Source organism: Cervus elaphus, chromosome 21 (genome assembly GCF_910594005.1).
Source record: "Cervus elaphus chromosome 21, mCerEla1.1, whole genome shotgun sequence".
Classification (NCBI taxonomy): Eukaryota; Metazoa; Chordata; class Mammalia; order Artiodactyla; family Cervidae; genus Cervus; species Cervus elaphus.
The window spans coordinates 34,430,096-34,457,953 of record NC_057835.1 but is presented as its reverse complement, the minus strand read 5'-3'; the positions used below and the strand labels follow the sequence as shown (position 1 = coordinate 34,457,953).

Here is a 27,858-nt window from a genome sequence, read left to right as displayed (position 1 = left end):
ACTCTCTTGCTTTTTCTATGATCCAGCAGATGTTGGTAATTTGATCTCTGGTTCCTCCACCTTTTCTAATTAGAACATCAGGAAGTTTTTCAAGTTCACGTATTGCTGAAGCCTGGCTTGGAGAATTTTGAGCATTACTTTACCAGTATGTGAGATGAGTACAATTGTGTGGTAGTTTGAGCATTCTTTGGCATTGCCTTTCTTTGGAACTGGAATGAAAACTGACCTTTTTCAGTCCTGTGGCCACTGCTGAGTTTTCCAAATTTTGCTGGTATATGGAGTGCAGCACTTTCACTGCATCATCTTATAGGATTTGAAATAGCTTAACTGGAATTCATCACCTCCACTAGCTTTTTTCACAGTGATGCTTCCTAAGGCCCACTTGACTTCACATTCCAGGATGTCTGGCTCTAGGTGAGTGATCACACCATTGTGATTATCTGGGTTGTGAAGATCTTTTTTGTACAGTTCTTCAGTGTATTCTTGCCACCTCTTCTTAATATCTTCTGCTTCTGTTTGGTCCATACCATTTCTGTCCTTTATTGAGCCCATCTTTGCATGAAATATTCCCTTGGTATCTTAATTTTCTTGAAGAGATCTCTAGTCTTTCCCATTCTATTGTTTTCCTCTATTTCTTTGCACTGATCACTGAGGAAGGCTTTCTTTTTTTTTCCATTTATTTTTATTAGTTGGAGGCTAATTACTTTACAATATTGTAGAGGTTTTTGCCATACATTGACTTGAATCAGCCATGGATTCACATGTATTCCCCATCCTGATCCCCCCTCCCTCCTCCCTCTCGATCCCATCCCTCTGGGTCTTCCCAGTGCACCAGCCCTGAGCACTTGTCTCATGCATCCAACCTGGGCTGGTGATCTGTTTCACCCTTGATAGTATACTTGTTTCAATGCTATTCTCTCAGAACATCCCACCCTTACCTTCTCCCACAGAGTCCAAAAGTCTGTTCTATACATCTGTGTCTCTTTTTCTGTCTTGCATATAGGGTTATCATTACCATCTTTTAAAATTCCATATATATGTGTTAGTTATCTTTCTGGCTTACTTCACTCTGTATAATGGGCTCCAGTTTCATCCATCTCATTAGAACTGATTCAAGTGAATTCTTTTTAATGGCTGAGTAATATTCCATATTGTATATGTACCACAGCCTCTTTATCCATTCGTCTGCTGATTGGCATCTAGGTTGCTTCCATGTCCTGGCTATTATAAACAGTGCTGCGATGAACACTGGAGTACACATGTCTCTTTCAGAGCTGGTTTCCTCGGTGTGTATGCCCAGGACTGAGATTGCTGGGTCATATGGCAGTTCTATTTCCAGTTTTTTAAGGAATCTCCACACTGTTCTGCATAGTGGCTGTACTAGTTTGCATTCCCACCAACAGTGTAAGAGGGTTCCCTTTTCTCCACACCCTCTCCAGCATTAATTGCTTGTAGACTTTTGGATAGCAGCCATTCTGACTGGCGTGTAATGGTACCTCATTGTGGTTTTGATTTGCATTTCTCTGATAATGAGTGATGTTGAGCATCTTTTCATGTGTTTGTTAGCCATCTGTATGTCTTCTTTGGAGAAATGTCTGTTTAGTTCTTTGGCCCATTTTTTGATTGGGTCATTTATTTTTCTGGAATTGAGCTTCAGGAGTTGCTTGTATATTTTTGAGATTAATCCTTTGTCTGTTGCTTCATTTGCTATTATTTTCTCCCATTCTGAAGTCTGTCTTTTCACCTTGCTTATAGTTTCCTTTGTTGTGCAAAAGGTTTTAAGTTTCATTAGGTCCCATTTGTTTATTTTTGCTTTTATTTCTAATATTCTGGGAGGTGGGTCATAGAGGATCTTGCTGTGATTTATGTCAGAGAGTGTTTTGCCTACGTTCTCCTCTAGGAGTTTTATAGTTTCTGGTCTTACATTTAGATCTTTAGTCCATTTTGAGTTTATTTTTGTGTATGGTGTTAGAAAGTGTTCTAGTTTCATTCTTTTACAAGTGGTTGACCAGTTTTCCCAGCACTACTTGTTAAAGAGGTTGTCTTTTTTCCATTGTATATTCTTGCCTCCTTTGTCGAAGATAAGGTGTCCGTAGGTACACGGATTTATCTCTGGGATTTCTATTTTGTTCCATTGATCTATATTTCTGTCTTTGTGCCAGTACCACACTGTCTTGATGACTGTGGCTTTGTAGTAGAGCCTGAAGTCAGGCAGGTTGATTTGAGGAAGGCTTTCTTATCTCTCCTTGCTATTCTTTGGAACTCTGCATTCAGATGGGAATGAATATTTTTCCTTTTCTCCTTTGCTTTTCACATCTCTTCTTTCCACAGCTATTTTAAGGCCTCCTCAGACAGTCATTTTGCTTTTTTGCAGTTCTTTTTCTTGGGGTTGGTCTTGCTCCCTGTCTCCTGTACAATGTCATGAACCTCTGTCAATAGTTCATCAGGCACTCTATTAGATCTAGTCCCTTAAATCTATTTCTCACTTCCACTGTACAATCATAAGGGATTTGATTTAGGTCATACCTGAATGGTCTAATGGTTTTCCCTACTTTCTTCAATTTAAGTCTGAATTTGGCAATAAGGAGTTCATGATCTGAGCCACAGTCAGCTCCCGGTCTTGTTTTTGCTGACTGTATAGAGCTTCTCCATCTTTGGCTGCAAAGAATATAATCAATCTGATTTCGGTGTTGACCATCTGGTGATGTCCATGTGTAGAGTCTTCTCTTGTGTTGTTGGGAGAGGGTGTTTGCTGTGACCAGTGCGTTCTCTTGGCAAAACTCTAATAGCCTTTGCCCTGCTTTGTTCTGTACTCCAAGGTCAAATTTGCCTGTTATTCCAGGTGTTTCTTGACTTTCTACGTTTGCATTCCAGTCCACTATATTGAAAAGGATATCTTTTTTGGCTGTTAGTTCTAAAAGGTCTTGTAGGTCTTCATAGAACCATTCAACTACTTCAGCATTACTGGTTGGGGCATAGACTTGGATTACTGTGATATTGAATGGTTTGCCTTGGAAACGAACAGAGATGATTCTGTCATTTTTGAGATTGCATCCAAGTACTGCATTTTGGACTTTTTTGTTGACTATGATGGCTACTCCATTTCTTCTAAGGGATTTTTGAGCACAATAGTTATCTGAGTTAAATTCACCCATTCCAGTCCATTTTAGTTTGCTGATTCCTAAAATGTCGATGTTCACTCTTGCCATCTCCTCTTTGACCACTTCCAATCTTCCATGATTCGTGGACCTAACATTCCAGGTTCCTATGCAGTATTGTTCTTTATAGCAACAGACGTTCCATCCAGTCACATCCACTGGGTGTTGTTTTTACTTTCTCTGTCTCTTCATTCTTTTTGGAGTTATTTATCCACTGATCTCCAGTGGCATACTGGGCACCTACCAACCTGGGGAGTTGATCTTTCAGTTTCCTATCTTTTTGCCTTTTTGTACTATTCATGGGGTTCTCAAGGCAAGAATACTGAAGTGGTTTGCCATTCCCTTCTCCAGTGGACCACATTTTGTCAGAACTCTCCACCATGACCTGTCTATCTTGGGTGGCCCTACAAGGCATGGCTCATAGTTTCATTGAGTGAGACAAGGCTGTGGTCCATGTGATTAGATTGGTTAGTTTTCTGTGATTGTGGTTTTCAGTCTGTCTGCCCTCTGATGGAGAAGGATAAGGGACTTATGGAAGCATTCTGATGGGACAGACTGACTGAGGGGGAAACTGGGTCTCCAGTTTAACAGCATCAAAAATACCACTTAGGAATCAACAAATTATGTGTGTGACCTTTGCAATTTGCTTAAAGAAATTAAGATTTAAATAAATGGAGACATATACCATATTCATGGATTGGAAGACTGAACATTGTTAAGATGTAAATTCTCCCCAAAACTGATTTATAAGTTAAAAGCAGTTCCAATCAAAATCCTTAAAGGCTTTTTTGGTGTGATGGAGGTTGGTAGTAACATATGGATTCTAAACTTTTTAAGAAAATGCAAAGCACCTAAAATAATAAAAACAAATATTAAAAATGAAGAATAAAGTTGCACTACCTGATTCAAAACTTAATATAGAGGTACAACAATCAAGAATGTGAGGCAAAATCATAGACAAATAAGTCAAAACAGCACAAAAGAAAGTTCGAATAGATGTATGCCCAGTTAAACTGTATACCTAAATTTATAACCATATAACCAGTTTAACAGATTTTTAGTACTGGTACCACAGCAATTCAATGGGGAAAGGAAAATTTTTTTCAACAAATAGTATGGAAAAGTTTGATAAATGCATAGGAAAAACATTAATCTTGACTCCTACCTTGCATATATACAAGGTATATACAGAAACTGACTTGGAATAGATAACAGACCTATTTTAAAAGTTAAAGCTATATGCTCCTAGAAGAAGACATAGAATAATATCTTTATGACCTTAAGATAGGCAGAGACTTATTAAACAAAAACCAGAAAACACTAAACATAAAAGAAAATAACAATCAAAACTAAAAGGTCTGCTCATCAAATATATCTTTAAGAAAAAAATACAAACTATTTTTGTACCTGGGAGAAAAGTTTCGTGATACATATGTGACAATGGATGTGCATTCAGAACTCCATTTAAAAGTGAGCAAACAACTTGACACTTCATAAAATAAGATGAGTAAGCACATGAAGAAGAGTTCAAATCAGTAGTCATCAGGGAAATGCAACTTAGAAATGTAATGAGATACCATTTCATACACACTAGCATGGCTAAATTGAGAAAGACTGACAACTGGATTTTGGTGAGGAGAGAAACATCTGGAACCTTACCTCGTTGGCTAGAATGTAAAATTGCACAACCACTTTGAAAAACTGTTTGGCAGTTTCTTATAAAGTTACATACACGTACCTTATGACACAGCAATTCCACTCGTATATATTTATTCAAGATAATGAAAACACAAGTCTACAAAAAGACTTGTACAAGAGATGTTTATTGCAGCTTTATTTATATAGTCAAAACATGCAAAACCCAAATGTCCATCACTAGAGAAATGGAGAAACAAATTCTGGTACATTTATATAATGGAACACGACTCATCAATAAAAACAAGTGAACTTCTGACACACACACAACAGGGCCAATCTCAAAAACATGCTAAGCAAAAGAGATTAGATCCTAAAGAGGATGCACTGTGTGATTCTATTTATACAAAATTCAAGAACAGGAAAATTAACCTATGGTGACAGAAATCAGCTGTGGAAATAGGAATTAACTGAGAGAATAAAGGAACTTTCCAAAGTGATGGACAATGGAAATGTTTCATATCTTACTGAGGTGATGGCTATAGGAACACATGTATCTGTCAAGATTCATCAAATTGCATACTTAAGATCTTATTGCTTCACTTTATTTATGCAAATCTTAACTAAAAAACAAAACACCAAATCTCTCATACAGCCCCAAATACTATAGGAAAAGATTAATGACAAACATAAAGAGAGACAAGGGCTCTAATTTACAGAGATATTACAAATCAACAAGAAATAAGCAGATTAATTTAAAAATGGAAAATGGTCACAGTGTTCATAGAAAAATAATAAAAAGTGTTTAATAAATTCTAAATGATGCTAAAGCTTACTTCTAGTTAAAGAGATGAAAATTAAAATAAAATACCAGTTTTCACCCTTCAGAGGGCCAAATTTAAAAGTCTAATAATACCCAGTATTGGTTGAGACTGTTAAACAAATATTCTCATGCTTATTAGTGGAAGATTAAATTGGTGCAATATGTGGCAGTTAGCACTATAGTTACATTATGATTTAATCTTAATTTTAGCAAAACATCACCTGTCCAATTAAGTTAGCTAATTGGACTTTTATTTTTTAATTTAAATTTCATTATATAAATTTGTTTTTGCCTTATAATTGCACATACTATATTAATATATGAAGTTCATTCCTAACTTTTTGAACATTTAAGTAAACCTTTTAAAAAGAGTACTTGCTAGTGGGGAGCAATTTATATCAGATAAATTCTAAACATCTGCCTTATAATAATCTTTATGGAAAAGATTTATGCAAATCTGTGATCAATTTGTAATGGCATATATTTTACCTGTCTATGAGTATAGTATCACTTGTTACAATTAAAATATCCAAGCAATTTTCCAGTTCCTTGTTACGGTCACTTGTCTGTACTAGACTCATCAGCAAACATAGCTTGAGCAAATTGTAAGTCCCAGGAGGAACAATCTGTGATGCAAAGATGTTGGCAAGTATTGCTGTAAACTTCCAGCATGAGCTGGAAGTCAGAGAGAGGAGACACCTGAAATTGTCACTAACTCCTGAAGGAACTGAAAGTAAATATTAATACACATATTAAAAAGGGCTTTAAAACAAGCAAACGGTATACAGACATCTAATTCCATTAATCTAAAATATCAAATTGCAGTTCTTTTAATGATGTCACATTCAAATTATTACAATGATAATAAATTATGATTGGAGGTCACTCTGGTCTATCATTTCTACCCAAGAAACATAATAAAAGGATGCACACCCTGTGTACCACATAGATTGCCTGTGGGTTGCAAGTAAATTCCTCATTTTTTTCCTTTTAAGACCTATGTGAGCAAAGTCAGATCATAAGGCTCCTGTATTTCAGTGTTTCCTTTATATTTCTGTGTTTGAAACAGTATCACATTTACCGAGGGCTAAAAAGCAGAACAGAATATTCTTTAGCGAGGGCTAAAATCAGTCCTGAATATTCATTGGAAGGACTGATGCTGAAGCTGAAACTCCAACACTTTGGCCACCTGATGTGAAGAGCTGACTTATTTGAAAAGACCCTGATGCTAGAAAAGATTGAAGGCAGGAGAAGAAAGGGACAACACAGGATGAGATGGTTGGATGGCATCACCAACTCGATGGACATGAGTCTGAGTAAGCTCTGGGAGTTGGTGATGGACAGGGAAGCCTGGTGTGCTGCAGTTCATGGGGTCGCAAAGAGCCGGACACGACTGAGTGACTGAACTGAACTGAACTGAAAAAACAAAATGGGGAATATTTTAAAGCTCCTGTTAAATGGGAAGATTTATACCCTCCTACTTTAACACAGACTGTAACATTCTAGACCTTCTCCACTCCCTTTTTCTGTCCAACTCCTGAAAGGGATGAGCAATTTAATCCAATGGGTCAGTTTGGGAGGAAGAACTGTGCATATATAACTCACTCCCTTTCTCTTTCCTCTGGGGCTGTCATCATGAAGCAATGATTTCTTCTATTCAGGCATGTCCACGGACCAAGGGAGGCCTACCTAGAGTAGGTCTTGCCACATTTAGGTGGTTAAATCTGCCCAATTCTAGAGTTTAGCAGGAGAAAGCACACTTAACCTACACAGAAGCCATGTTCTGCTACCAAATCAGTAAATTATAAAACATTTCACAGCAGAAAATACTGAAAGGATCTTTAAAATGTCTATTGTTCATTAATGCTTTCTTTCTTCAATATTTTTATTCTTTTAATAAGTTTTTTTCTTCAAAATAAGCAGAGGTGTCTAGAATCCACTGTATTTAAATTCAACTTGAAAGAAAGTGAAAGTGCTACTCGCTCAGTAGTGTGCAACTCTTTGTGACCCCATAGACTGTAGTCCACCAGGCTCGTCTGTCCATGGAATTCTCCAGGCAAGGATACTGGAGTAAGTAGCCATTCCCTTTTCCAGGGGATCTTCCTCACCTAGGGATCGAACCCACGTCTCCTGCATTGCAGGCAGATTCTTTACTATCTAAGCCACCACGGAAGCCCTACATTCAACATGGGCTTCTGTTATTCTAGATAGCTATCTCAGTTCAGTTTAGTTCAGTCACTTAGTCATGTCTGACTCTTTGCAACCTCATGGACTGCAGCATGCCAGGCCTCTCTGTCTATCACCAACTCCCGGAGTTTACTCAAACTCATGTCCATTGAGTTGGTGATGCCATCCAGCCATCTCATCCTCTGATATCCCCTTCTGCTCCTGCCTTCAATCTTTTCCAGCTTCAGGGTCTTTTCAAATGAGTCAGCTCTTCACATCAGGTGGCCAAAGTATTGGGGTTTCAGTTACCATCAGTCCTTCCAATGAATACTCAGGAATGATTTCCTTTGGTATAGACTGGTTGGATCTCCATGCAGTCCAAGGGACTCTCAACAGTCTTCTCCAATACCACAGTCCAAAAGCTATCTAGTGATCAAAAAAAAAAAAAAAAATCTATTATTCGAGATTTAACTAGCCTGTCTTACATTCAGATATTTGTTTGCCAAATTAAAAGAGTAGATCTGCTCTTCACTTCTGTTTACTTAGTGCTTAATTAAGTTGGAAGAAAATTATCAGTAATAAAGCAGATATTTTGGCCCCAACTGCCTTTGCCTCTAGTCTTATTTCTTGATTGGCTCAAAACTCAGATGAGGAAGAGGATGCCATTTTATCCAGCTCTTTTTCTCAGACCATGACAAGTTACTTAGCATGCCTTAGCTAGAAAACAAAGGTAAGAAAAACTTTTAGACTAATCTCTAACTCCTGGCATCTTAAAACGTTCTTCTCATTGGTAATTATTTTTTTAAAAATCTAAATAGAGTTTAGCCAAAAGAAAAGAATCATTCCTAGGGGCAAGTTTCTACATTATCCTGCTTTATTTCCTTCATAGCATTTATTATCTGAAATTGTCTTATTAGTTAGTTTAGATTTATTCACCATCTACCATATGATTTAAGGGTAGGAACCTTGACTGTCCTGATCACAACTCTATCCCTAGTGTTTTGAAGAGTGTCCAGCACACAGGCAGCCAATACTTATTTCCTGAACAAATGGATTTAAACTTGCAAGTATTGTTAAAAATGATATTAACATTTTCCTTACCTTTTGGAATGCAAAAAGTGATACTATTTGCTTCTATACAAATAGCAGTTTGTGATGTTTTTACACAGGCTGGAATTCCAATAACCTTATACTCATTTCCTATATTCATTTTATTCACTGATTCATCTAAAATTATTAAAGACAAAAGAAAATATGTTTACTGAATGAAACTTTTACTGATGATATGGTTCAAAGATCTAAAACCAGTAACAATAGTTTAGTTAGCTGCTAAATATTTACTTTTGTTTAGTATAACGTGCATACTGAGTGACATAAATAATGTAAATTGAGGTAATTTTACTGCTGATAAATTTTGATACATCATTTTGAGCCAGTGATGAATTAACTTTAAGAAATATGTGGCATAGCAACTAAACAGTCTCCTATAATATAGTCAAAAGGCAAAACAGGACAACTCTGTTTAAATGAAACATGTTTTCATTAAATGACAAAATGCTAATAAAAGACTTTATAAGTAATAACTTTATTTGGGAAGAAAATTATTTTTAAAAGTATTATGTCCTGTCTAGAATATAGGCAAGGTACTTTTACACGCACTACGTAATTATAAACTTTAAGACAAATATTGTTATCCCCATTTTATATATGAAGAAACCAAGAGGTTAAGTGATTTATACAAGGCTAAAGTAGTTAGGTGCTTAGTCATTCAGTCATGTGAATTCACTCTTTGTGACCCCATGGACCGTAGCCTGCCAGATTCCTTTGTCCATGGGGATTCTCCAGGCAAGAATACTGGAGTGGGTTGCCATGCCCTCCTCCAGGGGATCTTTCCAACCCAGGGATCGAACCCAGGTCTCCCACATTGCAAGTGGATTCTTACCGTTTGAGATACCAGGGAAGCCCAAGTAGTTAAGTAGCTGAATTGAAGTTCCCATCTGGGTCTGCTCCTGTCTAAAGTCTACCCACAAGACACTACTAGGTTCCTCTCACCTTTATGGATTGAGCAAAGCCTTTGCACAAGTTCAAAATTTATTCTGAAAAGCTAAAAAATCTTGATCCTCCATTACACAGAATTTGGATGGTTGTAAAGCTGTGAAAGAAAGGCTTACAAGCAGAAGCAAGGATTAACCTCCCTCTGTGAGTAAACAGTGATCTCTGTTTCTCCCTCTCTGTTCTTTCTCTCTCTCTCTCTAGCTCCAGAGAGTATATCGGTAAACCCTGTAGACCTAGATGGGAAGAATCAGGCCCAAGACTTAAGAAAATAAAAATCCCAAACTAAATAAACAAACCAACACTCCCTCTTCCCCCACCCCCCCAAACCCTGAAGGATACAGTATGAATTACAAGGGGAAAATGAAACAAATCATTTTTCAGCTGTTCCCTGGACTCTTAAGAGTTTGGTGAATGTATCCTGAGGTCAAGAAAGGATCAAAAGGAAGGCTAGGAGACTGGGAAGTCTGGGTATCTCTTCTGATAATCCCAAAAGGCCTCCTTTTATTAATTTAATTATTAAAAATTCATTTGGGTTCTATTAAAAGTTTATTTGAAGAAAGGGTTTTCTACTAAAGTATATGTTGGATAGTCACTTATATTTCTATATTGTAATGTATGGTTTGTATTTTGTAGAATTAAGTAGTTAAAATAATAGACTTTGAAGCTAGAATGCCTGAGTTTGAATCATGGCTATGTCATATGCTAGCTGTGTAACCTTGGAAAAGTTATTTAACTTCTCTCTGCATCCATTTCTACACTGTAAATGGAAATAACAATTGAAAGAGTTGAGAGTTGCTCTGATTAAATGAGTTAATATATGTAAAAGTGTCTGGCACACAGTATTTGGTATTAAAAATTATAGTCATCTAGGCTTACACACCTGCCTTGTCCTTGTCAAGCCATGGTGAAAAGAATTCTTGTTTGAGTCTCTACTTTCCAAACTCAAGTTTCATACACATGGTTGCATCCAAAAATCTCTCTTTAAAAACAGTTTAATTCTTCCAATTTTAGCCCAAGAAAAGAGGCTGAATCCATCCTCATTTTCACAATTCTGGCTTTTTAATTAAAACTCACTCTTCCCTGGGTGGCTGATACTGATAATGATTTCCTCCTTTATTGCAGCATCTGTTCTATTCACAGGTCTTAACCCGTGGAGTTCATTCATTTAGTGAATGAACTTACTAAATTTTTACTATGTGCAGTAAAAATTCACGTCCTACCCTCATGAACATTATATTTTAAAACATTAACTCCAATACTTACATAAGACATACACACACAATAATGGGAGATTATTACTGTAAATAACTGTCACCCTGAGGTTTAACATAATGCTTCATAGCATGTGCTAATATCCTTTTAAGTGAATGTTGTATGACTGAATAAATAATTGGTACATTAGCTGTATATGACTCTTTAAAATACTCAAGAAAGAGAAGACCTATGATTATCAGGCTATACAAGTACCATGTATAATAATCAAGCATAAATTTAAGTACATTTTAGTGCAAACAGATCTTACCTCTGAGGAAGACTGTAAGAGATTGAAACCTAAATGGCTGGTTGTTACAACATCCTTGAAAAGCATGAAGTGATTTTGCAGTAATTATTTCAACTATCTGTTTATCTGAACTCAAAGAGCAAAAAAGAATTAGTTATTAGGATATATATTCAATTTAATTTCTACATTAAAACATCAGACATTATTTTAAAAATTATAATTATAAAACACAAATGCATTTTACCACCAAGTACTCTAAATTTTCTGTCTTCTTGAAGTGAAGATGAACATAGATTACACAAAAAGTCATTTCTTACTGTTGCAGATTCTGTAGCACCAGGTACATGCACTCTTATATACTGAAATCCTGAAAGAAAACAGAGTTAAGCTAAATTTGCCTTCAGATTTAGCTTTCTATTTTCAATCCTTTAAAATGAACCTAATTCAACATATAATTAAATTGGGTTTGGATGTGAGTTCACAGCAGTTCAATGGCTATTTTTTGCCAGGCACTGTGCTAAGGCACTGGTTTTATGGATATTTAAACACACAATTTCAATAGGTGGTGACCAAAAACAGACAATTTCAATAAGCAGTATTCATCTACAAGGTGTTCGGAGAGAAGACAGGAGGGGCAATCAACCCAACGAGAGGTGGGGACAAATGGAAAAGTTGTCCTGGAGAAAGACTGAATGGAGTTAAGCCAAAGGGTTGAGCGAGGACATTATGTGGAGAGGGAACACCATGGACAGTCATGAAATTGTGTGAGAACAAGTACTTCAGCAACACAAGTACACCTATTAAATTATAGGGGAGAGATAGGGAAGAAAGAATGAATTTCAAGGTTACACAAAGTAGACTTGTGAAAATCACTCAGTCGGGTCTGACTCTTTGCGACCCCATGGACTGTATAGTCCATGGAATTCTCCAGGCCCGAATACTGGAGTGGGTAGCCTTTCCCTTCTCCAGGGGATCTTCCCAACCCAGGGATCGAACCCAGATCTCCCACATTGTGGGCAGATTCTTTACCAGCTGAGCTATGAGGGAAGCCCTGGTAAACATTGAAAGTGAAAGTGAAGTTGCTCAGTCCTGTCTGACTCTTTGCTACCCCATGGACTGTAGCCTGCCAAGCTCCTCCGTCCATGGGATTTTCCAAGCAAGGACTGGAAGTGGAGTGGGTTGCCATTTCCTTCTCCAGGGGAACTTCCCGACCCAGGGATTGAACCCGGGTCTCCCACACTGCAGGCAGACTCTTAACCATCTGAGTCACCACGGAAGCCTAGGAGACACTGAATTTTATCCCATTCTTTTTATGCTATGAATGTTTCATAACTAATTATAAACATGATTTAAGATTAAAAAATAAATTATTTTAATTTTACATTTTAATATTTACCTTTTGAAAGAGGGCATGCTTCATCTGAACAAAGAAATCTTGCACCTTGTGTATACTTGGTTACAGTTGTCATTGCAATCACAATTCCTTGCATTGTATAAAATCTTTGAGATGTATAATCACGTGGAAACTCACAAAGATCAAGACAATAACTTGGCAGAGGAGGTAAATGTGTTAACTTCAGCACTATATTAATCTGATAAGAACACAAAAAATAGTATTAATAAAACATGCAGATCCAACTGGACTTGCATTACAATACAGCAAATATATTTGTAGAGTAAGTCAAATAAATGATTTGTTAGTATTAGGAACCAATCTTTTGAGCATTAAAAGATATTTAAATGTAAAATTAAAATGCAAAATCCTTATAATCTGATATTTTAATTAAAAGTATTATGAACTATTATCTTTCTTTAAAAATATACATTTCTGTAGAAAATAACAAAATTCTGTAAAGAAATTATCTTTCAATTAAAATTAAAAAAATAAAACCAGGGAAAAGTTAAAAAAAATATATATATATATATACACATTTCCTCACCATTCCCTGAAAGACTTATTTATAAAATAATGACAACCTAATAGCAATAAATACTTCTAATGCCCAGATCTCTAAATATAATTTCTCACTGAAAGAAACCAGAGCTCCTTAGGAAAAATGGCTAGTTTCAGGTCTGGGGCAGAAAATACACTAATGAAATGCATCAAAAGGAAATAAGAACAAACTTTAAGAAGCTCCCAGTGACCAAAGTTAGAGAACATAAACATCAAAAAAATGACAAAGATTCACTGAAACATATCAGATATATTTAAAAATTCATGTATTAATAGCTCCTCATAATTTAAAAATGGAAAAACAAACAAAAAATATTGGTCATCATTGGAGGCTGCTATATTTCAACTCATCACTCCAAAAATTTATAAATGGAAAGAATCAAACATTTCTTCTGCTTTTCCTGTACAAATTGTATTGCAAGGTAATTAAACAGTTGATGAGAGAAAAACTTCTCTTGTAGGATAATTTTAGCTAATAAACATTGAAAGTTTTCTAAAATCTGGAAAATCACAATTTTGCAACTCCTAATGAAATAACAGAATCTAGGCAATGATTCAGGAGATCTGGGTTCGATCCCTGGGTCAGAAAGATCCCCTGGAGAAGGAAATGGCAACTGGCTCCAGTCTTCTTGCCTGGAGAATCCCATGGACAGAGGAGCCTGACAGGCTACAGTCCATGGGGTTGCAAAGAGTCAGACACGACTAAGTGACTAACACACATACAGGCAACGATTATCAATGACTGCAAAAACTGAGGTGAAAGCTGATGGTAGACTGTGATTTGGAGGGGTTAGACTGACATCATCTGCACCTACCGATCAACTGTGGCATTGCTAAAAGTGGGACAACAGAGAGGGCACTTCTAATGTAGGGCAGTATGAAACATGTGACACTGTAATTTATTCCTATCAAAATGAGTTGAATTTGAATCTAAGCAAGTATAATATTTAGAAGCAACTGCTATTTTCAGAAATATGGGGTCTAGGGAATAAGTTAAATACCACATGAACATAATCATACAAGCCCAGATTATGAGACATTTTACAGGACAACTAACTAGCTTCTCTAAAAATTCAGTGGCATAAAAAGGGAGGGGGAGGAAATGCCTCTAGATCAAAAAAGACATAGTGAGATATAAGAACCAGTTATAATGTGTACATCTTGCTTTGATCTTGACTTGAACAAATCAGCTGTGAGAGATTCTTGAGAATCCCAGTTGGGCAAATTTAAATCTGGGCTGGACAGGATATTAGATGATACTAAGAAATTACTGTTTTTTTTGTAAGGGGTAATAGTGTCATTGTGGTTATAAAAGAAAAATGTCCACGATTTTTAGAGGTTGATACATACTGAAGTATGTAGGGGTGAAATATCAAATGTATTTTAAAGATTTGCCTTAAAATATTTCAGAAAAAGACTGATTATGCAGGTATAGCAAAATATTGCAAACTATTCAATCTGAGCAATAGAAATATGGAGGTTCATTGTATTATTCTGTTTATTTTAGGGTATGTTTGAAATGTTTTATTATTAAAATGTTTAATATTATGTCATAATGCAGGAAGTAAAGATTTGTATGTAGTCCACCAAACTTTGAAAAAATGTTTTAATAAAAAATATATTTTAATATAAAAAATTTATTTACAAGTTATCCTGAAAGTACTGTACCTTAGTTTTCTTTGTTAAATTTAACTAAAACTTACTTGAGTTTCAGTCTGCAACTGTCCAATTAGTGAGAGAGTCTTAACAGCAATATAACAGACCTGTGATTTGAAACAAGAAAACCAAAGAAGTTATGGAAGATTCCATGTGGCATAAAATTATTTCTTTCTTTAACTTACTGATTGAAAAACTTGAGCAGCTTTTAAAGGCTGGTGTAAAATGTGATTTCCAAGTTCAGCATCCAATTCAACAATATCAGAGGGATTTATTAAAACATTGAATCGATAGACAGCATAACTTTGTTTTGAATCTGTAAAAATACACAAATTTAAAAGTGAAGTTAGTTATATGTAGGACTTTATTTTAAAGTTTCTAAAATAAAGTCACCTTTGCTGAACATACCATTGTAGTATTTGCAATCATCTATGAACTTCTGGAGGCCTCCACTTCTGTCAAGATAGATAAGGGCTGCCTCTTTCATTTTTAGATTTGACATTTTCTTCTAGCTAATGATTCTTCTCTTTTACTAACTGCTTAAATCACAATTGCTGGTGAAGACTACAGAGACTGATACTCATAGAAAATATGAGAATACCTAGAAATAAAATAAAATTTACATTTAAGGATATAAAATAAAACTGTTTATACTATTAAAGGTAAAACTGAGAGTTAAATAAAATGAGGTAAAATTTCCAACTTAAAAAAATTCCTAGGAGTTCCCTAGCAGCCTCGTGGTTAGGATTCTGAGCTTTCACTGCCTTGATCCAGGTTTAATCCCTGGTCAGGGAACTGAGATCCCACAAGCCGAGCAGTGCAGAAAAATCCTACCCAAAGGGAAGCCACACTTCAGCTTCTTTTGCCAAATATTTTATTCAAGACTAGGTTATGAAATTCTTCACAAGATTGCAAATTTAAGAACAGGATCCTCAAATGTCTCTTTACAGAGTAGGTATACCAAAATACAGTTGTTGAAAAAAATATTAGATAATGAGATCCTAGCCTAAGGGATCTGAAAACCTGGTTCTAAATCTAGCGTTTTCTAGTTGCTGTGGGGAAATCACTCGACCTCTCTTGGCTAAGTATCTTCACCTGTAGGAAGGTGTATCTTCCTACTAAGTATCTTGGCTAAGTATCTTCACCTGTTGTATTAGATGATAAGGCCTCTTCTGGCTTTACATTTTGTATCAGTGACCAACATAAAACATTAAACCATAGCAATGAGAGTGGAATACATAAAATTAATTTAAAGATAGCAAACAAAAATTGGAAACAATATATGCCAAAAATTGTATTAGGTGCTAGGGATAAGATGATTAAGATTGAATTCTGCTTTCAATGAGGTGCCAATTTAGAGAAGTAAAAAATAATGACTATCACATTTACTCATTATCAAATATTTATTGGGCATTTACTATTTAATGGATATCATCCTGTCCTAGGCACTGGGGATACAAAGATCAGTAAAATAAGTTCCCTATTGTTCCAAGAGTACAGTGAGGGAAAGCAGACGTGTAAAAAAGTTAAATTTCTATACAATTTATGTGCTATAAGAGAAATATTAACATACTAGAGAGCACAGAAGGAACTGTATATGAAAGAGTTCACTAAATTTGGGGTCTTCCTCATGTAGGGGTGATAATATTTTCTATTGTTTTAGGACATTTTGATTTAATATAGTTGAGTCACAGACATTTAAAGGTGACATTTCAGTAACGAGAGTTAAGTGAGATTTCAGTAACTGGAGGAGAGGTATGGATGTGAGAGTTGGGCTATAAAGAAAGCTGAGCACCAAAGAATTGATGTGGTGTTGGAGAAGACTCTTGAGAGTCCCTTGGACTGCAAGGAGATCCAACCAGTCCATCCTAAAGGAGATCAGTCCTGGGTGTTCATTGGTAGGACTGATGTTGAAGCTGAAACTCCAATACTTTGGCTACCTGATGCAAAGAGCTGACTCATTTGAAAAGACCCTGATGTTGGGAAAGATTGAAGGCAGGAGGAGAAGGGGACAACAGAGGATGAGCTGGTTGGATGGCATTACCAACTCAATGGACATGGGTTTGGGTGGACTCCAGGAGTTGGTGATGGACAGGGAGGTGTGGCTTGCTGCGGTTCATGGGGTCACAAAGAATCTGACACAACTGAGCGACTGAACTGAACTGAAGAGAAGAGAAAGTTTTTCAAGGATAGAGGTAATCTCCCTTCTCCCAATTTTCACACCTACACTATTGAATCCACACCCCTGCTACTTGGAGTTCAGCTCATTTTCCAAAGTGAGACTGTCTTTTGGCTATTACATGGTGGGGCGGTGGGGGTGGTGGGGAGGCGCCGGCAGGGAGGCGGGGAAATTCAGAGTTTATTTCTCAGTGCCCCTAACCTAAACAAAACGATCTCAAAGCGTGTGTCGTGTTCAGAACGTTCCATGTGTGTTTCATCAGACCATACTTCGGAGGTGGAATGATGGGAGACTGCTAATAATGAAATGTCTGGGTGAGGTTCAGCAGGATTGAAAATACAGACAAAGGGAAATCATCAAAGTTTTTAACAGGGGAGTAATATGGTCAGATTTTTATTTTGGACGTCAGTGCCTGCTGCCAGAGTGGAAAGAGGGGTTGGAATAGAGGAATTATCTATGATCAGTTTCTAGTCTTTGGAGATATGTAGCCCAACCTAGGGCATCAGGAATGAAAGAGAATGGAGGGGATGGATTCTAGACTTTTAAAAATATCACGCCGGTCTATCGGTGTGGGTGGAAGCTGCTGCTCTAATAGAATACGGAAGTCGGGAGAAGGGTAGGGAAATGACAAGGTGAAATTCATTTCAGATATGCTGACTTTGACCGGTTCTGAGGACGTCCAGACAGACAGAAAAATTAGGGCGACGTAAACCAGGGCTTGGCCTTCAGTAATTTTAAAAAGACCAGAGATAACGCTCTGGGTATCACCGGTGTAAAGCGGAGGTCCTGGAGTACTGGCATTATCAAGGAAGCGGACAGTGGAGGAAAAGACATAGAACCCCTTTGGGAAAGCATTAAATAAGCCAACCGGGATAAAATTTGACAGGTCCCCCCACAGCCTAAAGAACCCAAGTGTTGGTTCACTAGAAACAAGCGCAGGTCGGGTCTCCTCTGCCGACCGAGTCAGCACCAAAACACCTCACAATCAAAGTGGATGGAAGCAAGTCTGGTCTCACACCCTGAGCTCCAGGACCTCTTCCACCCACAGAGGCACTGTGGACTGTGCCTGTGGACCCCAGCTCAGCAGGGTGTGACACCCTTCCACCCACCGAACCTCTCCTGTCGCGCGCCACCTGGAGCCCGGGAGCCAGCGATGTCCTCGTGCGCATGCGCGCACCTCTGGGCCGTTGGTCGCGCAGAGCCTGCTGGGGTTGTCCCTTCCAGCCACCAGGGCAACTGATCTGACCTGCAGTCCATCCTCTTCAATATAACGGCTCTTGCTCTCTCCTTATGAGGCAAAGAACAGAGAGAAAGATAGATAAAAAACCGTTGGTTTTCACCAGCCAAGGATGTTCATGTTTGTTAAAAAGCTTACATAAAAATCTCCTGGTGGGAATGCAAAATGGTGTAGACAATTTGGAAAACATTCCCTGATAAAGGACCATAGAGTTACTATATGATCCAATAATTTCGTGCCACATATTACATATTATACATATTATATATAGATAGTATGAGAAAGAATGTAAAATATATGTTCACACAAGAACTTATATGTGAATGTTTGTAGTATTACAATAGCCAAAAAGTGGAAACTGATAAATGGGTGAATAAGATGTGGTGTATCCATATAACATGATGTTATTTGTCAATTCAAAAGAATGTCAGTTCAACTGAACTGATTTTTTAATACACAAAATGAGTATTAAAATGTGTGTCAATGTATGGCAAAAACCACTACAATATTGTAAAGTAATTAGCCTCCAACTAATAAAAATAAATGGAAAACAAAATAAAATGTGCTACAACACTGATAAACCTTGGAAACACTACGCAAAGCAAAAGAAGCTGCATAGGAAAGGCCAAATATTGTTGATTCCATTTATGTGAGATGTTCAGAAATGACAAATCTGAGAGTGAGTCAATAGATGAGTGGTTTTCTGGGGCTTTAAGGGATAATGGAGAATGACTGCTAATGGGTATAACTATTTTTTAAAACTGTGGTAATGTACATAAAACTTACCATTTTAAGTGTATAGTTCACTGGTGTTAAGTACATTCACATTGTGAAACCTTACCATCATCCACCGCCAGAACTTTTTCACCTTCCCAAATTGAAACCCTGACCCCCTTAAACAGTAGCTCCCCATTTCCCTGGCTCTCTACTTTGCCATCTGCCCCTGAGAGCAAGCTGGGTTCTGTCTCCATGAATTTGACTACTCTGGGTACCTCATATAAGTGGAATCATACAGTGTTCGTCCTTTGTGACTGGCTTATTTCACTTAACAAAATGTATTCAAGGTTCATTTACATCATAGTATATCAGAACTTCCTTTTAAAGGCTGAATAATATTCTATTGTATGTATATACCACATTTTGTTTATCCACCCCTATAGGTGGAGAGGGAGAAGGGGACGACAGAGGATGAGATGATTGAATGTGGCATCACCAACTCGATGGACATGAGTTTGAGCAAGCTCCAGGAGTTGGCAATGGACAGGGAAGCCTGGCGTGCCGCAGTCCATGGGGTTGCAGAGGCGGACATGACTGAGTGACCTGAACTGACCCATATAGGGTTGAAAATGTTCTAAAATTGATTGTGGTGATAGTTGCACATCTCTGAATAAATTAAGAGCTAGTGAATTTTACACTTTAAATGGGCGAATTCTATGGTATGTGAATTAAATCTCAATAAAGCTGTTACCAAAAATCCAAAGCTTGTGCTGAGTCCTTTCCTGTTAGTATTACTTTGAACAGTCATCAATCGTGCTGTATTACATTGGGTTGGGGGGATCCAGGAGTTGGAAAGTTGGACCATTTTCCATGGAAAAGTAATAGAAGCCACTCCTTTCAATATTTAATAGGGTTGACAAAACACCAGAGTTTGTTCCTATGGGGGAATATTACCTATGTGAGCAATGAGGTGAAGAAAATGTTTTGTGAACTAAAAATCAATCTGCAACAGCAAAGTTCTGTTAAAACTGTCTTGTACTAAAATCCTGTGGTTATGAATACTATTTTATATGAGAAGAACTAGACTATTGGCTGCTGATGGATCTTGTTTTAAGGTAGAATCGATTCTTCTGAAAGGTATTTATTAACATATATATATAAAAGTTTTGGTTAATCATTTAACTGTAATGATTCATTTCCCTGCAAAGTAATAATGGACTTTTATTTTATTTTTTTTAATAATGGACTTTTAAATTAACCAAGTCCAATGAAATCTTCCAATAGTTTTTTATGTATCCAGTACATCCTTTAAAGTATGTTAGACATAGAAAAAAAAAAGCACTTAAAATTTTAAGTATTCAGTGCATTACTGCCTGTTGCAAATTCTCTGAAAATGAAAATGATTATCTAGAGTCAAAATTTCATTGCTTCTGATTGCTACATTGTTGTAAATACAGCATTTTATTATTTTAGATCACGGAATATCACAAAATTTCAGCGGCAGGTTAAAAAATAGAAGCCTCCCAATAGGAGGCTTGAAAATTTAAAGCAGATATCCAGTGTGTAAAACTAGTATGGTTTGCAAGAAGCAACATTTATTTTTAGGTACACTCATATAGGGCATCTGTTGGGAAGATTTATAAACATAAATACTTTGTAAGTGATCAGTTTGTTTTAATTTTTTAACTCAGAAGTGGTGGCATGAAAGAGGACTGTTTTATGCAAATCAAAGTCCTTTCCATTCTCATCCCCTCTTCCATTTTCTCCTCTTTCAGCAACTAACTATACAGGACCTTTTGTCATGCCTTTTTAAGATTTAAAAATTTTAGAGCAGTTTTTTTCACAGCAAGATGGAGCAAAAGTTAACAAGTTTTAGGTAGAAACTTATTTTTAGATCTTTCTTCCTAATATATGCATTCAATAATACGTTGAATTATATCAATTCAAGCAATTACCTCCAAGCACTGTTTTCTCTTATCTACAAATTTTGATAATTGTTTTCATTTTCATTTAGTTAAAGTATTTTAAAATTTCTCTCGATATTTCTTCTTTGATCTATGTGTTATTTATATGTTATTTAATCTTCATGTATTTTGGGACTTCTCAGTTGTATTTCTGTTATTGATTTCTAGCTTTGTTCTGTTATGGTTTTAGAGCAGACATGATATAATTTCTATATTTTCAATTTGGTTAACTGTTTTTTATGGTCCATGATTTGACTTATCTTGGTGAATGTTCCAAGTGAACTTGAGGAAGAAAGTATATCTGCTATTTTTGGATGAAGCAGTCTATAGATGTCAATTATATCCAGTTGATGGATGGTGTTGAGTTCAACTAAGTCCTCACAGACTTCTGTCTGCTGGACCTGTCCATTTCTGAGAGAGGACTGTTGAAGTCTCCAGCTATGACAGTGACTTCATTTATCTCTCCTTAGTTTTATCAATTTTTGTCTAATGTAGTTTTATACTCTGTTAGGTGCATACATATTAAGGATTGCCTTGTCTTGAAGAATTGACTCCTTTATCACTCATTATGTAATGTCCTTCTTTATTCCTGATAACTTGCCTTTCTCTGAAGTCTCCTCTGTCTGAAATTAATATAGCTGCTCATCCTTTCCTCTCATTAGTATTAGTCTCCATTTACTTTTAATCTGTATGTCTTTATATTTAAAGTGGATTTCTTACAAACAACATATAGTTGGGTCTTGATTTTTGATCCACTCTGAAAAAAATCTTTTAATTGGTGCACTTAAGACCATTTATATTCAAAGTGATTACTGCTATAGTTGAATTAATATCACATTCGTCACTGTTTTCCATTTCCTAGTTCCTGCTTTTGTCTTCTACTCTTTTTTTGCCTTTCATGGTTTTAACTCATTCTACTTTCTCTTTTCCTAGCATGTTATACTTTTTCCTTTTTTAAGTTGATTGTCCTAGAATTTGCAATATATATCTACGATGAATCAAAGCCCACTTTCAAAGAACATTAACGACTTTGCAGTATACTGAAGTACCTTAGTGCAAATATGTTATAACAAACTAATCTTACTCTCTCCCTCTCATCCCTTGTATGATGATGTCATTTGTTTTTACTTATGTAAAAGTATGAGTAAGCACATGTATACACTATATACATACTCAAATACATTATTATTTCAAACAAACAATTATCTCTTAGATCAATTAAGAAGAAAAATAAGTTTTTATTTTACCTTCACTTATTCCTTCTTGGATGTTCTTCTTTTACGTAGATCTGAGTTTCTGAATTATGTAATTTTCCTTCTCTCTGAAAATGTTAGTCACTCAATTGTGTCCAGCTCTTTGCAACCCCATGAACTGTAATCCATCAGGCTCCTTTGACCTTGGAATTCTCCAGGCAAGAAAACTGGAGTGGGTTGCCATTTCCTTCTCCAGGGGATCTTCCTGACCCAGGGATGAAACCTGGGTCTCCTGCAATGCAGGCAGATTATTTAACCATCTTAGCCACCAGGGAAGCCCTTCTCTTTAAAGAACTTCTTTTAACTTTTCTTGGAAGGCAAGTCTACTGGCAACAAATTACCTCAGTTTTTGTTTGTCTGAGAAAGTATTTCTCCTTTACCAAGCTGATGGGCTTTTTCTTTCTTCTCTTCTCTTCACTCTCTTCTTGCTATTATGGTTCCTGAGAAGTCATATGTAAATCATATCTTTGTTTCCCCTGGCTTCTTTTAGGATTTTTCGTCCCTAATTTATCCCTAGGTATAGTTTTGTTTTGTGGTTTTTGCATTTATTCTGGTGTTCTCTGAGCTTCCTGGATCTGTGATTTGGTGTCTGACATTAATTTGGAGAAATTCTGTCATTATTATTTCAAATATTCCTTCTATTCCTTTTTCTCTCCTTCTGGTGTTCTCATTAAATGTTAAGTCGCATCTTTCGTAGTTGTCCGACAGACTGAGTGTGTTTCTGTTTCCTCTCCTCCCACCTTCACCCCTTTGGTGCGACAGGATTACTAGAACGGACTGGACTTGGGTACCTCCCTTCCCTTCTGTCAGTTAGGCTCTGATAAAACTGCTGTGGGTCAGGTTCAGATTAACTAGTTTCTTCTGGGAGCAAGCTTTGTTAAGAACACAGTGCTCTGGCATACTTGAAAATGGTTCATTTTCACTCCTCATACTGGAAGTACAAGGAAATGTTTTTCTTAGTATTTGTGAGAAGTTGGTTGAGCCCTGTGAGGTAAATCTCACAAAATTGTGGGGACCCCTGTGACCAGGTTCCCCTGGACTTTTGAACTCTCAAAGAGCAGCGCCTCCTGCAGGGGTTGTCTGCTCCAGTAAACCACAGCTCTTGATAACCGGCCATCTGTCTCTCCAGTCTTAGGGGCAGCAGTTTGCCCTGTGTCCTCCACTGTCATGTGTAACCAACAAAAGCTGTTGATGTTTCAGTCTGCTCAGCTTTTCATTAGGCACCTTCTAAGCTCCTTACATGTGGAACTGGGAAAACGGAAGTCACTACCACACGTTCCTGTGCATTTGCATTGCTTAGGTGATGTTGTTTCTATCTCTTCTCCACTTTCCCTTTGGTCCAAATTCCTGATTCACTTATTAGTAATGTGGTACAATGGCTGAAATACTAAAGATGGTAGAATAAGACTTAACTTTTATTTCTCTAAGTAAAAGTTAAAAACTGCTATTACAGGTAAGTGGCAGAAAATACCACTTCAAAAAACAGCTAACTTCCAAACTACATACATGAGGAAATAAGTTATTAATTTTAACACACTTTATTAAAAATCATTCCGGGACTACCAAAAATGTTCCTATATACCTACTCCCACTTTTCATACTGAATGTGATATACAAAAGAATGAGTCATAAAATATCTGTGTAAAGGTCTGTACATCTATGGGTAAATCACAACAAAAGTTACACATATGCTAAAAGAGACTGGTAATGGTAAATTTTTATAGTGATAAAATTTTATAGTAATAAATATCACAAATATTTAAATCACTTTTCAAATGTTTATCATCACTGAAATTATATCCCGACAGTGTTTGCTGGCTCCTAAGTTCAAAAATTATTTTGGCATAGAAAACTTTTGAGCAGAGTACTTGTTGCCAGTATCTATGTCAGTTAACACCTCCCTGTGGGTGTGCCAAATTCTGTAATTTTCAGTCTGTGCTGTAACATGACAAAAGGTTCAGAAACTCTACATTCTACCATATGCAATAAAATAAGAGAGATGTATGACATGAAGAATGTTGGGGATTCTTCATTTCAACCTTTGAGTTTATTTTGGCAATAACCATGAAATAGTTCAACTATTCAAATGGCATACATTTTCTAAAAGACTTGGCATCCTTTGAGAAAAAAGGTAATATTGAAACTTGGAAGAGATTTTGCTGAATATTAAACATGTCAGCCTATGATAATCTAGTAATTTCTGTGTAGGCCCAAATATTTAAAATGTTATACTTCTCTCCCTTACATATATGAATATTTACTGTTTGCAATGACTATTGTAACCATCATCAATTTTAAAATAATGGCAGGCATTAGATGATCATTAATCTTTTTGCTAGTTTTTATTATACTTATAAGATCTGAATTTCTTGTGACCCAAGAAACATCAATATTCTATTTAAAATCTGTTGTTAAAAACATACAATATTGCACTTTAATTTCTGGCAGTTTAAGGAATGGCTGAGTAAAAAAATTATACAAGAAACTACAGTTTTTATTTTGCTTTACAATAAGCAAAGAGCTTTGTATAAAAGCAGAACTTACAGTAGTGCCAAATAAACCAAATATTTACAGTGTTGCTATTAAAGTCTTACCTCTAAAGGAAGATTCAGTGTATTGGATGCAAATATTACTAGTCTAACAAAAGTACACTCTCCCGTCCCCACTTCTGTGGAACAATTTTAAGCTAAAGGGAATTCTATCATTTCTTTCTCCAGAGAAAATTACATGAAAGAATGCTTGTTCTTGAGGCATCAACACTGTGTCACTGAACTCTTTCACAGTTTCCTACAGGACTTGAAAAATCTCTAAACTAAGAATCAGAACCCCAAGGTAAGCATAATTTTTAGTTTTCTGTAGATACTCCTTTTTTACAAGTACACAAGTTGGTTTTAAGTATGATTTTAAAGGTCAATTTTTCTAAGATAAATAAGATACTATGTATCTGCCTAAATTATTTCTAACTTTTGTTACACTGTAGTAAAATTGTATAGATTTATGCTGACCCATAATTTGCTATTCTTTTGATTCCCAATTAGGTAAACAGACAGTGCAATATTCTTGTTACTTATCAACCAATTAGGAAGAACAACTATTTGCAAAAGCAAATACCAAGATTTAGACCTACTTAACAATATATTAAATATTCAAAAGACCAAAAAGAACATAAATAGAATGTATTGGTAATATAAATACATGAAACAGAGACATTCATTTTTGGCACCACCTAAAAAAAAATCCAGCAGTTACTTTATTTCCCTTCAGATCTTTGGGAATACTTAAATTTTCTAACTATTAAACTTTCACTTTTCCTCCAGAGGAAAAATAATTCACAAATTTGAACTGGTATTTCAGAAACATAGAAATTTCTCTTGTTACTTCTTATTTTGATCTGTAGGATGAACAGTTATCCAAAGCCTCAGCTAGCAGCCAATGAATTAACTATGCTTTTATATTTTAATCCTACCAAGGAATGATTATGTCAAACAGTGATTCATTATGGGAAGATACGTTTTTTTCTTAAACAACCATGTACCAATTGCATAGTTGTGATCAGAGAACAAAGGTCAAAGTAGAGAGCTACAAAGGCATTAATATACATTAACTGAACTGAAACAGACTGCTGAAAAACAGCAGATCTTGGGTAGATGTTAGTGTAAACCTAGAGGGGAAAAAAACAGTCATTAGCAAAAGGTTTTTTTTTTTAAAAATAGGTTAGTGCTAAGAACAACAGCTTTTAAAATTTGTTTAAAAATAAGCTTAATAAACAAGAATACAAATTTTAATCCAAAACTTAGCTCTTTGAAATGCCCTATTTTCTTGCATACAGCAGAAAATACATTTTTCATAGTTTTAAACATTACATGTAAAAATGAGGCACTAGTTAAACATATTTGAATATATTCACACAAACAGGAGTTTCCGTCTCATCTGTAGGCTTATATTTGCTTAACGGTTTCTGGAGGGCAGGCTGTTCACAAAAATAAATCTTCTGAAGGAGGCGCATAAGAGAAACCAACAAAGGCATCATCTGCCTCCAGTACGCTGGCGTTCACTATGGAATAGTCAGACGACACACAGACAGAATACGGAACCGTTTCTTCTGTAAACACTGCATCAAAGTTCCTGATATCATCCGGTCCCACCTAAAACATCAAAAAACATACCATTATCCACCGTATCTTTTTTTTCCGTTGATGTAGTCACCCATTAAAGCCCCCTTTGGAATCTGTTCATTTATTCCTGCAAAGTTTAAATGTCTTCCTACTCCATCACGTCTTTGAAACATTTCCTGCTTTTTCCTTTTAGACTTTCATGATTCATGCCCTTCTCACAGTTAAGGTTCTTGTTGGGTGAAGGGAGGAGAGAGAAAGGGTGAGGAAGGCCAGTATGACAGAGTCCTTGCCTCTGTTAACGTGACTCTCAGGCCCTGTAACTGACCTGCTTACTCTCTACCCATCATCACCTCTTAAGTTTAGAAAAGGGGCTCAGGGAGGTTTTCAAGACAGCATTTTGCATCTGCTCTTCCATAAAATGCCTGCCTATCCAGTTTCTCAATTCTGGGGAGGCTGATGCCTTTTGATGAAGAAATGAATATTAAGTAAAATTGTGAAAGGTGATTCTACAGAGGTTATTCATTCAACATCTGGCTGTGACACCCTTAGCTCTGGAGACCTAAGGAAACTGGAACCTGGGAAGTGAAGTATCATAGCTACTTAGGCTCAAAGGCAGTGGTTAACCTTCCTTCAGGAAATTGATACAAGCTAATGGACTCTTCCCTTCCAACATATTTACAGATCAAAACTGGGATACAAACTCTGGTGGTTCACTCTTCAAGCCCATCCCTGAAACTCTGGGTTATCTTCTACTGGATTATGTTCTACTCAGGGGAAGGGAATCCTTAAAATGTCCAAGTCACCAACTCTAACCAAGGTAAATTAATTCAGAGCAGATGTGGAAGTCAAGGATAGAGGTAGCGCAGCAGGTCTACAAACAAACAGAGCAGAGACCAGGGAAATCCAGGAGGCTAGATCCTTCCACATGTGAGATTCTCCAACAAAGGAGAAAGAATGCTGAAAATTTATATTCATGTATGTATATAAAAGCCATCAAATTCTCATTTATAACCCTAGAAGCATAGACCCTGGAACAAGACTAAGGTTTGAATACTGGTTATGAAGGCTGCTAACTATAATACCTTATATAAACTATATAAACTATATGAGCTTGTTTCTTCTTTCTCTATAAAATAAAAATACTACCAAAAACCTGTTAAGGTTATTGTGAGGACTAGATGCGTTAATACGTAAAATTCCCCAAATCTGACACATAGAAGGTGCTCAATAAATGACAAATGTTCCTTCACTTGACTTTATAAATATTTTATGAGTATCCTGATGGTTCATGGCTACTACTGAGAGGGATAATACTGCATGGCTCATGTTAAGAGTGAGAAAGGACTCTTTTCAAAGCAACCAAACTCAAGTTCTACTTCTACAATTTTAATTTTAAACTTTCGGCAAGTGATTTAACCTTTTTGAGCCTAAGTTACTTCGTCTGT

General features: G+C 36.4%; 2 protein-coding genes across 4 annotated transcripts in view; both read right to left on the bottom strand.

Annotated features, from left to right (window-relative positions):
• The window catches only part of MCMDC2 (minichromosome maintenance domain containing 2), a 49,435-nt gene extending 26,975 nt beyond the window's left edge, over positions 1–22,460 (bottom strand). The window contains exons 1-10 of the mRNA XM_043880013.1: positions 22,293–22,460; positions 18,261–18,414; positions 15,357–15,549; positions 15,134–15,264; positions 14,996–15,055; positions 12,735–12,930; positions 11,583–11,705; positions 11,360–11,464; positions 8,884–9,009; positions 6,106–6,343 (exon numbers count right to left, since the gene is read on the bottom strand). Coding sequence (XP_043735948.1) covers positions 6,106–6,343; positions 8,884–9,009; positions 11,360–11,464; positions 11,583–11,705; positions 12,735–12,930; positions 14,996–15,055; positions 15,134–15,264; positions 15,357–15,450 — 1,073 coding nt within the window. The 5' untranslated portion in view covers positions 15,451–15,549; positions 18,261–18,414; positions 22,293–22,460. The remainder of the gene's footprint in view (positions 1–6,105; positions 6,344–8,883; positions 9,010–11,359; positions 11,465–11,582; positions 11,706–12,734; positions 12,931–14,995; positions 15,056–15,133; positions 15,265–15,356; positions 15,550–18,260; positions 18,415–22,292) is intronic.
• Positions 22,461–24,621: 2,161 nt separating this feature from the next.
• Positions 24,622–27,858, bottom strand: part of LOC122679150 (serine/threonine-protein kinase Sgk3) — a 111,224-nt gene continuing 107,987 nt past the window's right edge. For all 3 annotated transcript variants that reach the window (XM_043879419.1, XM_043879420.1, XM_043879418.1), the window contains one exon: positions 24,622–26,443. In XM_043879419.1, coding sequence (XP_043735354.1) covers positions 26,273–26,443 — 171 coding nt within the window. In that variant the 3' untranslated portion in view covers positions 24,622–26,272. The remainder of the gene's footprint in view (positions 26,444–27,858) is intronic.